The sequence below is a fragment of the Mixophyes fleayi genome, chromosome 6 (assembly GCF_038048845.1).
Source record: "Mixophyes fleayi isolate aMixFle1 chromosome 6, aMixFle1.hap1, whole genome shotgun sequence".
NCBI classification, from domain to species: Eukaryota; Metazoa; Chordata; class Amphibia; order Anura; family Limnodynastidae; genus Mixophyes; species Mixophyes fleayi.
In genome coordinates, this window is record NC_134407.1 from 63,353,951 (window position 1) to 63,369,595 (window position 15,645).

The following is a 15,645-nucleotide window of genomic DNA, read 5'->3' on the forward strand; positions in this document are numbered from 1 at the left end:
ATAGCACCCACGATTAATAATTAGGCCTTCCTCCAGCCCCAACATTAATATAATATTATTCACATTTAATAAATAAACCTATTTCCCTTCCTGCAAACAGCCCCAGCAATACCTATTTCCCGGCACCATCACGGCCATTAAATAATTCATAGTCACATTTATTAAATAGACCTCATTCTCCCCAAACTCACCCCCACATTCAATAACCCCCAAACCACCCCATCTTAAATAGTCCCCACTATTAAATTGCCTCATTATCACCCTACAAACAAAATAGCACCCATTAGCCACCACCTACCTCACACACACTACATTGCATCAAGCCCCCTGTGCCATCACACACACATTACTGTGCCCTTTCATCACAACTACACTGTGCCCCCTTATGCTCACACTGCGCCCTCCATACTGCTTTCCCCCCTTCTTTTTCACTCTGTGCCTCTCTTCCTCCCTTCTTTTTCACTCTTTGCCTCTCCCCCCTTTTTTTTCACTCTGTGCCTCTCACCTCCTTCTTTTTCACTCTGTGCCTCTCTCCCCCTTCTTTTTCACTCTGTGCCTCTCCCCCCCTTCTTTTCAATCTGTGCCTCTCCCCCCCTTCTTTTTCACTCTGTGCCTCTCTCTCCCTTCTTTTTCGCTCTGTGCCCCTCTCCCTCTTTTTTTTTCACTCTGTGCCTCTCTCCCCTTTCTTTTTTAACTCTGTGCCTCTCTCCCCCTTCTTTTTCACTCTGTGCCTCTCTCTCCCTTCTTTTTCACTCTGTGCCTCTCTCCCCCCTTTCTTTTTCACTCTGTGCCTCTCTGCTTTCCTCCCCTTGCCTCTCCGTTACCTTTTGTTAGCTTCTTTCTTTTCTTTTCTTCTCTTCTCTTCTGTCTTCTCTTCTTTCTTCTTGCTTGGTCCTCGCTGCGGCGCTCCTCATTGACTGTGGGGCGTGACTTGATGACATCACTCCCGGCAGTCAGTGTGAACGGAGCAGAGAGGAGGGACGCCGGCGCTGTGATCACGTGAATATGTAATTTTTTTCTTATCTGTCCAGCTCCCCCCACCAACGAACGAGATGGACCCCTCCGCCGCCCACGAGAAAAGCAAAAGAAAACAGAGAAGAAGAAAGATCGCAAGAAAAAAAAAAATAATTAGTGGTGAGGTCCCGGGGAAAATGTGGCCGCCCCCACCCCCCCCCCCTCCCCCCTCTTGGCGGCCCTGACCAAAATGCATCATCTGCTAAAAAACTCTGGGAGTCATAGACATACAATTTACATCTGCACCTACAAGGCCACAAGTATATCTTTTATATTCCTGTGTCTCTTTCTGAGCGCACTCATAATCACAGTCATTGACCATAATCAAGAGCGTTGATAAGTAACCATGCTCACGTACACTGAGACAGAGCCTTTCTGAAGGCTGCCTGTTATTACATGCTTCTGTAAAAGAAATAAATTAAAAAAAATTTGCCTTTAGTGGATAGAAAAATAATGACAGGAAAAAATTATAAAATAAAAACCACAAAAAAAATGAAATCCTTATTATGACACACACATGTAGACCACTAATGAAGTATACATATCTGCATTTTTTATATTGTTACAATTTGCATAATAAAGTATGAACAAATACATTGGGGCATATATTTAATTGTCGGCGGAAACGCCAAAAATCTTGCGGTCCGCGCACTATTACCGTTATTATGGTAATAGTGCGCAGAAAAAACGTTATTACGGTAGTTTTCTCGCTGGATTTCAGCTCGCAGCTCCCTGAGCCGCAAGCTGAAATCCAGCTAACTATTACAGTAATAACGGTAATAGTTTTAACGCAGCGGGGATATTCAACAATTGAATATGCCCCATTGAATAAATTGTTTAAAAGGTACTAAGAGCAGAATCCCAGAAAAGTATATTTTTAAAATGTTTGCCTGTTTTTCGCTATATATTACCAATAAATTATAAAAATATTTAAAGAACAATAGAGCCATATAAAAAAAAAAAAACAATATAAAATTCACTTGGGAAGAGAAAAAAATAAAAAGTTATTTGTGTCGAAAACGAAACAGGGCTAAATATTGAATATCATCCCGGTCTCTTGAGTGAGCACAAGAACTTAAACCCATAGTTGCCTACTCTCCCGGAATGTCTAGAAGTCTCCCACATTTTTGGGAGCTATCCAGGACTCCTGGGGGGGAACAGGGCAACTACCAGAATACTACCCGCTACTTTGGTGAAGTGGGTGGGGGCGGGGCTATATATGTCATCCTCGCCTTGCCCTCTGCTATAATAGGCCGAAATTGGTATTGTATAGCAGGGGGCAGGGTCTAATGATGTGATTAGCATGATCACACCTTCAAAATACGGCCAACTTTGGAGATTTCCCGGAGGGGTTAACTCCAATTAAGTATGCTTAAACCTCTGGTTCAATTTGGTCTAAAGTGGTTTGTGAGCAATTCCCCATCATTTTTGTTCTGTCTAGAATTTCTCCTATCATATTTATTCTACCTGGACTTCTTTTACTAAACTGTAACCACACTACAGAGCAGAATGAATTAACAGCATTATTGTTCCACTTCTAAATGTGAAATGCAGAATTGGACATTCTGCACAATGGTGAAGCAAAAATAGAACTCAAAGACTATATTACTGAAACTTCACACCTTAATGAAACAGTCTGTTCAGCCACAAAATTTGATTTGTGCAAAATGTCACTACTACATTGCTCATCTGAAATCCAGGAAGGAGTTATTGAAAATCTCCGATCAGGAGACTTTTAACATCATCCAGAGCATTGTCAAATACATCATCAATGCAGAAACTATCTATCAGACAACCACAGTCCAGACACTTCACAAATCTGCACTCTTAGAAGGAGGTAGCAAAAAGAAAACCACCACTGAAGAAAATGAACATGAAGGGCCTGATTCATGTTAAGATGTCCGCCGCTTGTGTAGTGTATCTTTTGTGAAATATCTCTGCGCATGCCCAGTAATGGATATTACACCAATGAACGCAACTGCATGCAATTCATGTCCACACGCAACTGACACTTACAACTTGAGAGGCGAAACGGTGGAGTGAAGGGGCCGACTAACGTAGCCCATGCACAGGGTTCCCGAGCAAATGCGGCCGATTAAAATCCCTTGTTTGCCCTAAGTACGCTTGTTTTCACCCATATCTTTTGCACCCACTACAGGGCAGCTGTAGAAGCTGACTTACAGTGATAACTGATACAGCAAAGTGCCAGTATGCAACTAATATATACTATAAAACTGCATTGTATTTACAGTATGCATTGAAATTATCTTTACTTTTATAATTAAAGTAAAAAGAAAAATTCTATAACAAAAAATTTATAAAAATAAATATTTATATAAATGATTATACTATTAGGAGTTGTTGAAAAACAGTTGTTTGTTTTTAAGATCAAACAAAATTTTATATGCATTCTGATGTGACCCTTTTATTGTACATAGCATGTGTGTATACTGTGGTCTATTCTGTGTGTATACATATGACAAGTACTGTTTAGGCAGAGCGTACTTACACTCTTGAGATACCTTTGTATTTAAAACCGGATGGAACTACGCTCAAGTTGGATGCTCATTTTAAAAATGCAACTTCCATATAAGTTGCATTCGGACATGAATCAGGACCGAAATGTCATTATCAGATTATATTGTATTGATGGATGAGACTAAGATGTTATATGAATATAGGAGCCATAGGTAAACCGAGGGGGGTTACTAGTGCCTGGAAACCCCCATCCAAACCTGGGACACGGTATAATTGAGGTGGCTGGACCCTGCTCCCGCTTCATACAGCTCTGCTTGAAAAGGGAGAGCATTGCCCATGTATATTATGGGGCTAGGAAGAGTTGGAGAGCAGCCAAGCACTGTTTGAAATTATAGCTACGCCCCATGCAAGCTGGTCATGCCCACTGGTGGCATGGTGTGGAAACCCCCCTCTACGAATCCTGCGTTTGCCCCTGGTAGCTATATTTGGCATAAGAACATTGCCTTCTGTGAAGCATGGTGGCTGGAACATAATCACTATAGGGATGCTTGTTTGCTTTAGGAACTGGAAAACCTACCAAAATTAAGGACTACCTGGATGGAGCAAGATAAGATATATAGCTACATCTTGGAAACAACATGCTACAGTCTGGCAGAGACCTACAACTTGGGATATTTATTTTACAGCAGGACAATGAAAGTAACCATACAGCAAACGTCACATTGTAGTGGCTTAAATACCTAAAATAATAAAAGTGATGGAGTGGACCAGTCAATAATCCCATAGAGAATCTGTGCAGTTATTTGAAAATTGCTAAGCACAAATGGTCCCCAACCAAACTGGTTGAGCTTGAACAATATTCCAAAGAAGAATGGGTACAAATTGCAGTGTCCAGGTATGCAAAGATAGTAGAGACTTATCCAAATTAAAACTAGGGGTTGAATACTTACATTAACAGTTGTCTTTCTTTTGTAATTAATTAAGAAAAAGAGTTGTTGTTGCTATTATTTCCATAACAGAATATTGGATCAGTGGTAAGAATTCCCAAATAAATAACTTTTGTTTTCATAATGGAAGAAAAATGTCAAAGTGGGTGAATAATTTGTACTGTAGTTTTTAAAGTTAACAATGGTCAAGTATATTCAAACTTGTGTTAAGGAAATCTGTAGCCCGACCATCCTTAAAGAGAAGAACTCTTTTCTCTGCAGCTGGTGAACCTATATTTCAGGCATTTTCTTGCTTCTCTTAAGTCCTTCTTATAGAGAGGTGCTACAATGTTTCCTGATATTCTAAATGTGGTCTGACTAGTGACTTTTTCAGTGATTAAACTGTTTGCAGTAGCTCAGTGCTATTGCTCTGTAACATTTCAGATTTCTTCAAATGTATCAGATTTCATTTTAAGTAACATAATTATACCCACAACCCAGGTGCACAATTTTATATTAATGTTATGAAATGAAACCTTCCATTTTCATGGCTAATTTGCCATTCTGCAAACCCGCTGGTGTGAGGTAACCTCTTTGTTTCAGAGGGCAGGTAACCATTTAAATTACTTTGTGATGGGAAAACACATTATAACCAGAATTACAATTACCAGGTTTAATCATTAAATAAATGTTGTGCTTTAGCTCTAAGGAGTAACTCAGACACTGCATGTGACACTGCAACAGTAAGTGGGGAGCCTAGAACATTATTAGCAGAGTACTCTACCAATATGGCAGCAGATGCTACAGTCTTCATTCAAGGAGAAAACAGACTGAGCTATCATGACCAGTAAGGTGGCCTTATAAGCTAGTTATCCCTATGTTTCTGTATCAATATCACTAACGCAAAGTGATCTTTTTCATTTACAGAAAAGAATACAGAGTTTGGGCTAATCAGGTAGTCCTATTGCTTGGGTCCTGAAAAGCTGGTGGTAGAAAGGACTAGGTAGAAGTTTAGGTACATTCAAGTATGTTAACAAATGTCAGGTTTCTTTATAGAGGCACAACCCAGTTTCCACTAGTAGCAATAGCCGGTTGTGTCCAAAAACTAATGTATTTGAGAATTTATGGTTGACCTGGCAATTCTGACATATCCTGAAACCTAACATGAAAAGTTATCTACGTACATGAGCTATGTCATGACCTTGGTACTAGATTTCATGCAAACAACAATGCATTTTTCTTTAGGTTTATTTAACCTTTATCATCATCATTTATTTATATAGCGCCAACATATTCCGTAGCGCTTTACTATTGGGGACAAACATAGTAAACTAATAAACAAACTGGGTAAAACAGAAAAAAAGGTGAGAAGGCCCTGCTCCAAGCATACAATTTATGGGACATTGGGAGTTTGACACATGAGGCTAAGGCTAAGTCTACATATCGTAATTTAAAGAGAGTCTTGTGAGAAAACATAAAGAATCAGTTGTAAAAACCTCAAGAGAAGGATGTGCAAGTAGCAAATTATCTACATACAGTATGAGTGCAGAACTCCATGGAAATATAAGGTCATCCAGGTCCTTCTTCAGTAATTAGGAACGAGCTTGTGCACGGCCGTCTGCTCCAGATATATTGTTTCCCCTTATATATAAATGCAAAAAGAAACTGAATAACAGAATGTACAGGGACTCTGGAAAATGCAAATCTACCACTGTAAACAACTTTGTTTCTGGAGAGATGTTAATAAGTGTTGTCCATAACTGGGTGGCATAGGAAAATAGGTAACACTACATTATTAATAATGCTAAAATCCTGTACAAACCTATAAGTATTTTTACCTGACACTTTAACTAGTAGGTTAAAGGTATTATAGGTATTACTTGTATTATAGTGCTTTAAATCATCTCTGATCTTTTGCCCACTTCAGCTTCTGGCCTTAATGGGCATTGCCACATATTAATAAGGGGATTGATAGGATCAATAGTTAGTTTGACAGGAGTGGCTGTGTATATTTCTCCTACCACATTGTTGTGTTGGGACCATAGGGTAATAGGTCCTTGGGGTATGCTCTCTATTTGGAGATGTCTTTGTTCTGGATTTTGTGAAGGGCCATCATTGTATTGTAGTGCAGCTAACATCTCTTGCTTATTCCCTATGTGATAATCAAGGTATACCCCCTTTGGTGAGCAATAGATAGTGCCTACTAGTTTGTACAATAAATCCTTTCCTAAGAGGTTGTCTGGGGAGGTGGGACTAAGGAGAACAACATGTTTCTCAGCTATACAACCTATGATGACATACTGTGTAACAGAGGGCTCCATGGACTGTTGTGAGACACCACCAGCTGTGACAGTCTGATTAGTAAGAAATAGAGATTAAAAAAAAAACGTTTTTAAAACAGACTTAGAAGCCCCTGTGTATAGATATGAAACCTGTGATCAATAGACCTATCTACACTATAGGAACTAATGGGGCAGCTATAATATGTTTGCTTTCATGACTTATCCAATATTGTGATTGTGGTCATGTAAATAGGAAAGGGCTTGTTAGCTGAGCTGGTACTGAGTCTGACAATGTGGTAATTGAGATTTCCAATTACCTAATGCGTGCGTGTGTGTGTGTGTGTGTGTGTGTGTGTGTGTGTATTTGTGTGTGTGTCTATAGTTGTTATCTCTGCCTTCTTGTATGTCACAAGCACTCATGTTTTTCTCTCTTTAAAGACATCAAATGCAATTCCATAGCAGTATCCTTAGATTCTTGTGTATACATGCAATATGTGGCCATATTTATAATTTCATTAACATTGTTTTCATGCCAGTCTACTGCAATATTTGTAAGTTGGGTCTGGACAGGGGGCAAAAGACCATTGACAAAGGCTGCAACTACAGCTTGCTAAGCCTGGCCACTGACATTTCCAATCCCTGAATATCTAACAAGCACATTGTGTAATTATTCAAAATAGCCTACTTGTTATTCCAGCTGTTTTGTTTACAAAAATGTATTTTAGACCAGTTTGTATGTGTTGTAAAATCATTGTTCACTGTTTAACAGATGCCTTTTAAAAGTTGCTAGAGTATTCCTACCAAGGTCTCTCTAAACGCAATTTACATTTTCTCCACTCATTTTCTGGATTCTCTCAACTATCAGGCAATCCTTTAGCTAGGTGTAGTAAGTCAGTGGCTGACCAAGGTACAGTTCCTATTTGGGGTTGACATCATTCTGGTTGAGGAAATGAATTTAAAGATTAGGGGCCTGATTCATTAAGGATCTTAACATGAGAAACTTCTTATTTTAGTCTCCTGGACAAAACCATGTTACAATGCAAGGGGTGCAAATTAGTTTTCTGTTTTGCACATAAGTTAAATACTGACTGTTTTTTTCATGTAGCACACAAATATTTGATAGCTTATTTGTACACTGAAATTTAAAGTTGATATTTGTGTGCTACATGAAAAAACAGTCAGTATTTAACTTATGTGCAAAACAGAATACTAATTTGCACCCCTTGCATTGTGACATGGTTTTGTCCAGGAGACTGAAAAAAGAAGTTTCTCAAGTTAAGATCCTTAATGAATCAGGTCCTATATCTGGATTTCCCCTGTAGAACTGCCTTGTCTAAACTGATATTTTGAGGTGATGATGTGGATATTATATACCCCAGTAGGTGGCGAAGTGACAAATGAATCTGGTAATGTATGTTTAGTTGGTATATTAAGTTTTTTTTGCTGTTGTCCAATGGGTGAATGTCAGGTGCTGTCATCTTATAGCTTCTGTCCCATATTATAAGGCAGAGGGTGTGGTGAAAATAGGTCTAGGAGGTTAAACATATCTAATGTTAACCTAAATATTTGTTCATTTAAAATCAACATCATCATCGGAATGTGTTATGAAAGATGGGGAGCATGTAGGGTGTAAAAGCTGTTGGGAAGACAAATTGTTTTATTGAGACCCAAATCAAAAGTTACAATGTTGTGATTATTATTCTCTATACATTAGATATAATAATGTATATTTCCTACTGCCATAACGAGAAGAATATTTTATTTATTTTTTGTCGTAAGGCTACAAAATTTTTATTTATGCAGTGTAAATGTTGCAACTATGTTGCTGATGTTGTTGTTGTTGTTGTTCCAGTGAGTGGATCAGGCACTAAAAGAACTTATACACCAAATTTACTCATTTGTGAACCTAGCACTAACTCAGCAGAGCTTAGAGATCTTTGCTTCCTAGGCTGAAGTGGATGGTCGGAATACATGGATATTTTAAGAAGAAGCATATTGTATCAATAATGCTCAAAAGCTTTGTATGCTGCACTATCAATAGGCATTTAATCTGTGTTTGCATGTTTACCATACATCATCATTATCATCATCATTTATTTAGATAGCGCCAACATATTCCATAGACACATACATTTCCATTCAAAAATAATGTGCATGTGTAGAGATTTTAAAATTAAATTCAAGACACATTTTATGTAATATTCAAAATGAAATATTCTTTTTTCTCAATTTGCACATTACACATAATAGCTGACGCAGTTTCCCTTACCACATAGAAAGTGCACTAAAAATGCCATACATGATCTTTCCTTGGCCACTAGAGAGAAGCTTAAATAGATGGTGATGATGATGATGATGATGATGATGATGATGATGATGATGGGTACCTTTTATTAAGCACACCCCTACAGGTCTTTCATGTGCTGCTTACTTCTTGTGGAACTAAAGAACACAAGCAATAGTATAATAAGACTTTTGGTATTACATAATACATGTTAAGTAATGAGCACGGACTTCTGTGTTAAGTTTTTAGACAACTAAGCAGTTGGCTGTCCCATAAAACAATTGTGCTACTATATGTCTACATAATGTGCTGCAGAATTAGTGGCGCTATTTAAATTACTAATGATGATGATGACGCTGTGCATGGTTTAAATGTAAGTTTCTAATGGATTAATTATCTGAAGATGCCAATCTATAATTTCCTACATCCACTTAAGCTTCGTTATCTTCAGGTGTAATAACTTTATACCTTGGTACCATTGTGTCTCATCCAGTCAACAACTTTAATATACAGTATGTATTGTATCCATAATCAAGTTAGAGAGTAGGTATATTCATATTCATTTTAGGATTTATGGAGAAAACAGACAGTCTCAACAAAATTACGTTTAGGCCCTAAACCTTTCTCATCCGTCCTAGATATGCTACAAATGTAGATCAACAGCTAATATGTCTGCACTGATAAATAGAGAACAGATTACGTTTTAACTGGAGTTGTTGTATTGACTGTCAGGAATAGTGTTAGATGGGAGAGATAAATTACACATACACACTACTGTGTAATCAAGTAGACACAACAAATCTTGATTAAGGTCTCCCAAAAGGCTGTGTTCATATAAATACATTTACAATGTAGCATTTATTTAGAGGGTGCAACTTTCAGAGATGTTATTAGCTTGATTTACAGGTCTGCTTTATATTAGGGGTTGCTCAAAACAGTACAAATGTTTTACAATTGGATATACAATCTAATGCTATGACTAAATTGACAACTATTCCTCTCTAGCCCTAGCATCAGCTGCAGACCTTTCCGAATTTGACTATTAGATTCAAAAAAATAGACATGTCCCTATATGGTAGTGAAATGAGAATGCTTCATTGTCAATCTAAAATTATGTATCCAAAGATTATTGGTCTCTAAATGTTTTATAATTGTCTTTATTCGCTTTGAAAAACATAAAGTATATGTGTGACTTTCTAGAGTATTATTTTTCAGTTTTTGCAATTTCTTTTTATATATATATATATATATATATATATATATATATATATATATATATCAAGGCAGTTCTATTGAGCTCAAATTGGGTTTTTACATCTTGTTTAATCCGAAGCTGGAATGGCACAGGAATGTCTTGACTGACACTTGCTCACGTACTGAAATCATATGTTCTGTAGGTAATTAATTCTCTCAGTATGTTTTTATAATCACTAGTGACTTTGCCTGGTTAGATTAATTTCTGTATAGTTGCTACAAAAGCTTGCTTTCACAAGTCACATCAACATTTATGTTTTTCACAAGGGACCTCTTCTAATTAGCCACAGTCACCCTGAGGTGACACAGAAGGACACTGTGCACTAAGTCTATATGCAGCCAGTGTTCCAGAGTGAGCAAATTGCTTTAATATTATATGTCAACAGGGGGAGAGAGTGTAGCCCTGTCAAACAGTCCACCCCTGGGCTACATTTGTTGACATTTAGTCTTTTTGGCCCAAATCCCAGTTGCAAATACTTCTGTTCATATAATGTTCATGTTTACCAGTAAAGAAAACTCTTGCTTTTGGCTTTTTAAATAAACGTTTTTGCAAGTAAAAAACGCAGTGTGTAGAAAAAAAAAATGTTTTGGCCACAAACACAGTGTTTTTTTTGCATAAATTCATGTGTGATGAATGGTTGATTTTAATGCTATTTGGGCATTTGTCAGAGGCTAACAAATATACATAATGCTGCTAGTTTATAAACCCAAATACCTGAATATCCTCTTTCTTCTTGAAATAAATTAGGGTTATGTTTGCTTGCCTGGAGTCACATTAGGAATATTTTAAATGTTGAGCATCTCATGCAGGCGCCACACAAGATTACATGAAAAAAATTAAATGAAAGGTATTTAAACTTTTAATCCTTTTACAATGAATTCTCAGAGAGGGCAGGACGTTTTGTTGTAAGGAGGGATAATGCAGATCTTCATCTATACTACAGTTAATTAATGTGCACAAGTTTTGTTTAACTGTTCCCTTACAAGATGGAGACAGAACTAAGTAACAGAGGAACAGAACTATGTTTAATGTTTACACATATAATAAGATACATAAAAACAATGTATAGTTTAACCACTTATTTCAAGGTGGCTGTGTGGTGACTGATTAACCCTGTAGTGCTGTTTACATCGACAGGCGAATAAGAGTGCTCACACTCTTCTGGGAGCATGGACACCACAACCCAAGGGCTATCCAAATAAGATGCCAAGAATCCTGGCACCCTGATCACAGCACAAAGCGTTTAAAGAGAACGCTATGTGCTGCTTTCTTGTCTGCACTGGAAAGTCTGTGATGTCACAGCACTGATGTCACAAGGACTTCCCCCAGCAGAGGGCAGTATTGGGGCACTGCAGGAGAGTAGAGCATCAGGTCTCTACTGTCTCTTAGCATGATTAGATCTATGTAAACTGGATGTCATGGAAGCAGCTCTATTACACCCAGTTTACAGTGAAATCTTTAGTGCTGGCAAAGTTCAGACCTATGACACAAACCTGCCTAAGATAATAATAATAATAATAATAATAATAATAATAAAAAAAAAAGATGAAAACTAAAAATGAATAAATAAGGTACCTCCATGTACTGATGGCCCTACCATTCCTTCACATTTTAAATAAATTACACATAGTTGGTATTGTTATACTCAGGAGACCTAGATGATTACATTTCAAGGTGAAAGAATGGGTTTGCATTTACTGTGTAAAGCCTACAAAAAGCCAACTCAAAGATGTGTTTTTCCATCATTAACAGACTCATAAAATGTTTTTGCCAATATGTTGACAAAGGAAAGCCCTGTCTCCCGAGATAAACAATATAAATGTTGCTCTCATAAACAAAGTTATTTCCAATGAAAAGGATACAGCCCAAACTTAAAGAAAGTGTCTCTTTCATTAAATGGTGGAATGTATGAGCATGAAGGGGTTAATAGAGGGAGTGTAACATTACGATTATGCAATGAAAAAATAAAAACACAGTATTATGTTTCTTTTGACAGCGGCAGGACATGTCACTACTGGTTTTTTTTATTTTAGACTAATGTAGTGGTCCACTAGAAGGTATCATAACCTGCAAAGTAATAAAGGACTCCAAGATAAATAACTAAACTCGAAGTAACACTTTAAATCCCCACATGAAGGGTTTGTCGTTACAGCCAACAATGTCACAAAACACGTGTTTTTTAGCCCATGGGTTACTGATGTGTGCAATTTCACTGCAGCTGTTCCGGTTTTATTTTTGTTCTAGGAGTCTTAAGAGATACGTTGACTTTAACTTTATAACAGAAATGACATTTCTATATACAGAGATGAATGAAGCCCTGTATTACTTGCCTATTGCTAATTCAGTGATCAAGTGAATATTGGAAACTTAAATGAAGATTGTAAAAAGGATGTAATATAAATACTATATGCTGCCTAAGGGTTAATAACAGAAACATGAAGGACATGATTTTATAATAAGAAGAAAATCTGAGCCACATGATTTCAGCGCCTGGTATGATGTTTTCATTGGTGTAAATCACCTGATCACCTCAGTACTGTATATCACTAGATCCTTTTGTAATGTAGGTGTCACTGTTGACTTTACATAATAGCTTTACAATTGGGTGACAGCTCTGAGTGTCCCACTATTCATGTCACTTATGCCATTAATCACACATGAGATAAAGAGACCTCGCCCTAAGGGGATTACCACGGATGACACCTTTTCAAGTAGACTTTGATGTCAGCCCACCTAGATGTTAGCTATTAGTGATAGGATTGACCTGTATACCCTTGTCCTGTTATCTAGTAAGAGCTTCTGGAAACCATCCTGATGGGCAATTTTAGGTTTGGTTTCATAGTTTTCTTGCTTCTTGAGTTTTTATTGTTCGATATTTTTCATAAATGTGAAGAAAACAGAGCAGCAACAACAGCAAGCAGGCATATTAGCGCCAACAACGTGTGTGCTTTTAAACTGGGAGGCTCTGTCTTGACAAAGAGTCAAGTTTCACCACTGCCATACCACAATTGTAGGTGTGAAAGACACGTGTTCTTTCCAAAAGCAATGTCAGGCAGTACAAAACCAGAGACACCATCAAGAGGGCTCACCCTCTCCCTCCTCCCTAACAACTCTGCCCTCAGCAAGTACACACGTCTGACTGCAGATCACTACTACACATTATCCCCAGTGTAGAAACAAGACACCTTCTTATAAATTACAACCCAGCCAGCAACTTATATCCCCCCGTCCCACTTTAAAAAGTATTATTTTGGTATTAGCACTGTTAAACTGCTTACAGCCTAAAAAAAAAGCATGCTATTAATCTTAACAAACATTCACCAACTCGTCTGGAGCATAAAAAAAGACTGCAAACGTTTTAATATTTTAGTGGTTTAATTCTAATCTGCACTGTTTCTTTACTACAAAGGGATAAAAATAAAAGAATAAATAGCAGATAGTCTTCATTTACAAAGATTAGTTATTTTTTACTCAAAAATGTGTTCTCTGTATGTACAGTAGCTGAAAGTAATTTATCACTCTTCTTTTCTGAGGTCCATCGCTGCAATTTCCCAAATAATGGAAAGAGCATCTATAATAAAGTATTAAAAATAATTACATTACAAAAAAATAAATTTAAACAAAAAATGCTTCGCAATGCGAAGTGCTCTTTGTATATAAATACAGACAGATACATTAGGAAAATAATAATAACAAAACAAAAATAGAACTGAACCAGAATAATTGCCTTGGAAATGCAGTAGACACTGGTTATTTAAAAGAATAATACTGACCTTTTAATAGTAATTTAAACTGGTACCATATATACATACATATACATTCCTACATATTACAGTGCATACAACATTAAAGATGAAGCGATGTCTTTGCTGAGTTCCATTAAGTCTTAACATGAGCATTTGCACTCAGATATGATAGGGTATTGTATAGGTATCCACATGCAGCGCTGAAGCGCCCTGCGTTGGCATCGCCACCTTAAGATGGTCAAATGCATAGACTTGGAAACCTTACAAACCATCCCCTCCGGTACAGAACAAGATCTCTTAGTGTAGCAACTTCCCACTTTCATGTAGCGGGGCCAAAATCTGATGCCCAAGTCATTCCACGTGTATAGGACCGGGCAGAAGGTTTGCGACCAGAGCCACATCTGAAGCTTCCTTCTCAGTTTCTTGCTCAGTTTATGTTTCTTGCCCTGCAGACCCTCATAAAACTCCAGTCCCTTGATTTCGGCTGGCATTGCCCCAGAGGGCTTTTGCCTAAGGAGTAGATCAAGTTCTGCCAGGTCCTCCACTCCAAGTCTGTCCTCAGGCAGGTTGATGGCCATAAAGTTTGGGTCAAAGTGTCCACCCAAGACAGTCCTTAGCTCAGTCTCGTTAAGATCCTTTTCCTTAGGATCGAATATAGGATCCGGATGCTCAATAAGATCCACCAGTGGTAGTTTTTCACTAGGTGCTGGTCTGATGTGTAAATAATGCTGGCAGACTGCTTGGTCTATTCTGAGTCCCAAGAAGACCACTAGAGCATATATAGTCACAAGGCACTGGGAATGATCCATGCTGCAAATAGCCACACAAAATCAGTGACTGGGGTGTCCTCTTTTCTCGGCGATCATAAATAATGCATCAGAATGGATAAGAGCTTTCACTGGGATGAAGAAGTTTTGGGATCCCCCTTCTCATTGCAGACCAGGAGAAGTTGAAATGGATTCTTGCGCAGCCCCGGCGCACAGTCCTGATGGCACCAGTTTGTCTGCCTGCCGGGTCCAGCTCCCCCTTGTTAAATATTCTCCACTTTCAGCTGGATCACCATGGTAACCAGAGACTCAATTTCTCCAAGTGGGAAGAGAGGATAATAGGGGAGGTACACAGTCCCCAGAGTAGGCTCTATTGTCAGAATTCCTTGGTGAAGATAAAGTCAGGGAAATCCTTAAATCTGTCCATGCAATTCCCGTGTGCTTTCTGTCTGACTGTACCAGGTCTGTGCAGCTTTCTCAGCTCTCTCTCTCCGTCTTGGAAAAAGCATGCAGGAGTTCAGATCTGCACCTACTTTGGATCTATTAGACGGACTCCATACGGCTGCGATGTAATTCATGTTTAAGTAGTGTGATGGCCTGTGGTCATGGTTGGTTGCCTCGCTGACACCTCCCTCTTTCACTTGAATGGTGGATCTGAAGGGGGGGGGGGGGATCCTGCCATTCCATGCAGGCTGCAGCTAACGGGACCCGGAGTCTGGCGCCCTCTGCTGGTAGCTATCATTCTAAATACACACTCGTCATTCTCTCGTAGGTTCATTTACATCTGTACATATTCTGATATTGGAATAAACGGAGAATACTCACGTTTGCAGTATGTATACCTAACTATATACTGTATGCACAGGAAATATATTAATATACTAACACGCACA

The 15,645-nt window shown here is 38.2% G+C and overlaps 1 protein-coding gene across 1 annotated transcript; it reads right to left on the reverse strand.

Moving 5' to 3' along the window:
• Positions 1-13,595: 13,595 nt before the first annotated feature.
• On the reverse strand, positions 13,596-15,361 carry NOG (noggin). Its single transcript, XM_075215214.1, has one exon. The coding sequence runs from the start codon at positions 14,792-14,794 to the stop codon at positions 14,126-14,128; it is 669 nt and encodes a 222-aa protein (XP_075071315.1). The 5' UTR covers positions 14,795-15,361; the 3' UTR covers positions 13,596-14,125.
• Positions 15,362-15,645: the final 284 nt, after the last annotated feature.

What these genes read in the sequence shown, in the direction of transcription:
- NOG (XM_075215214.1), bottom strand. Translation starts at nt 14,794, where the DNA reads ATGGATCATTCCCAGTGCCTTGTGACTATATATGCTCTAGTGGTCTTC.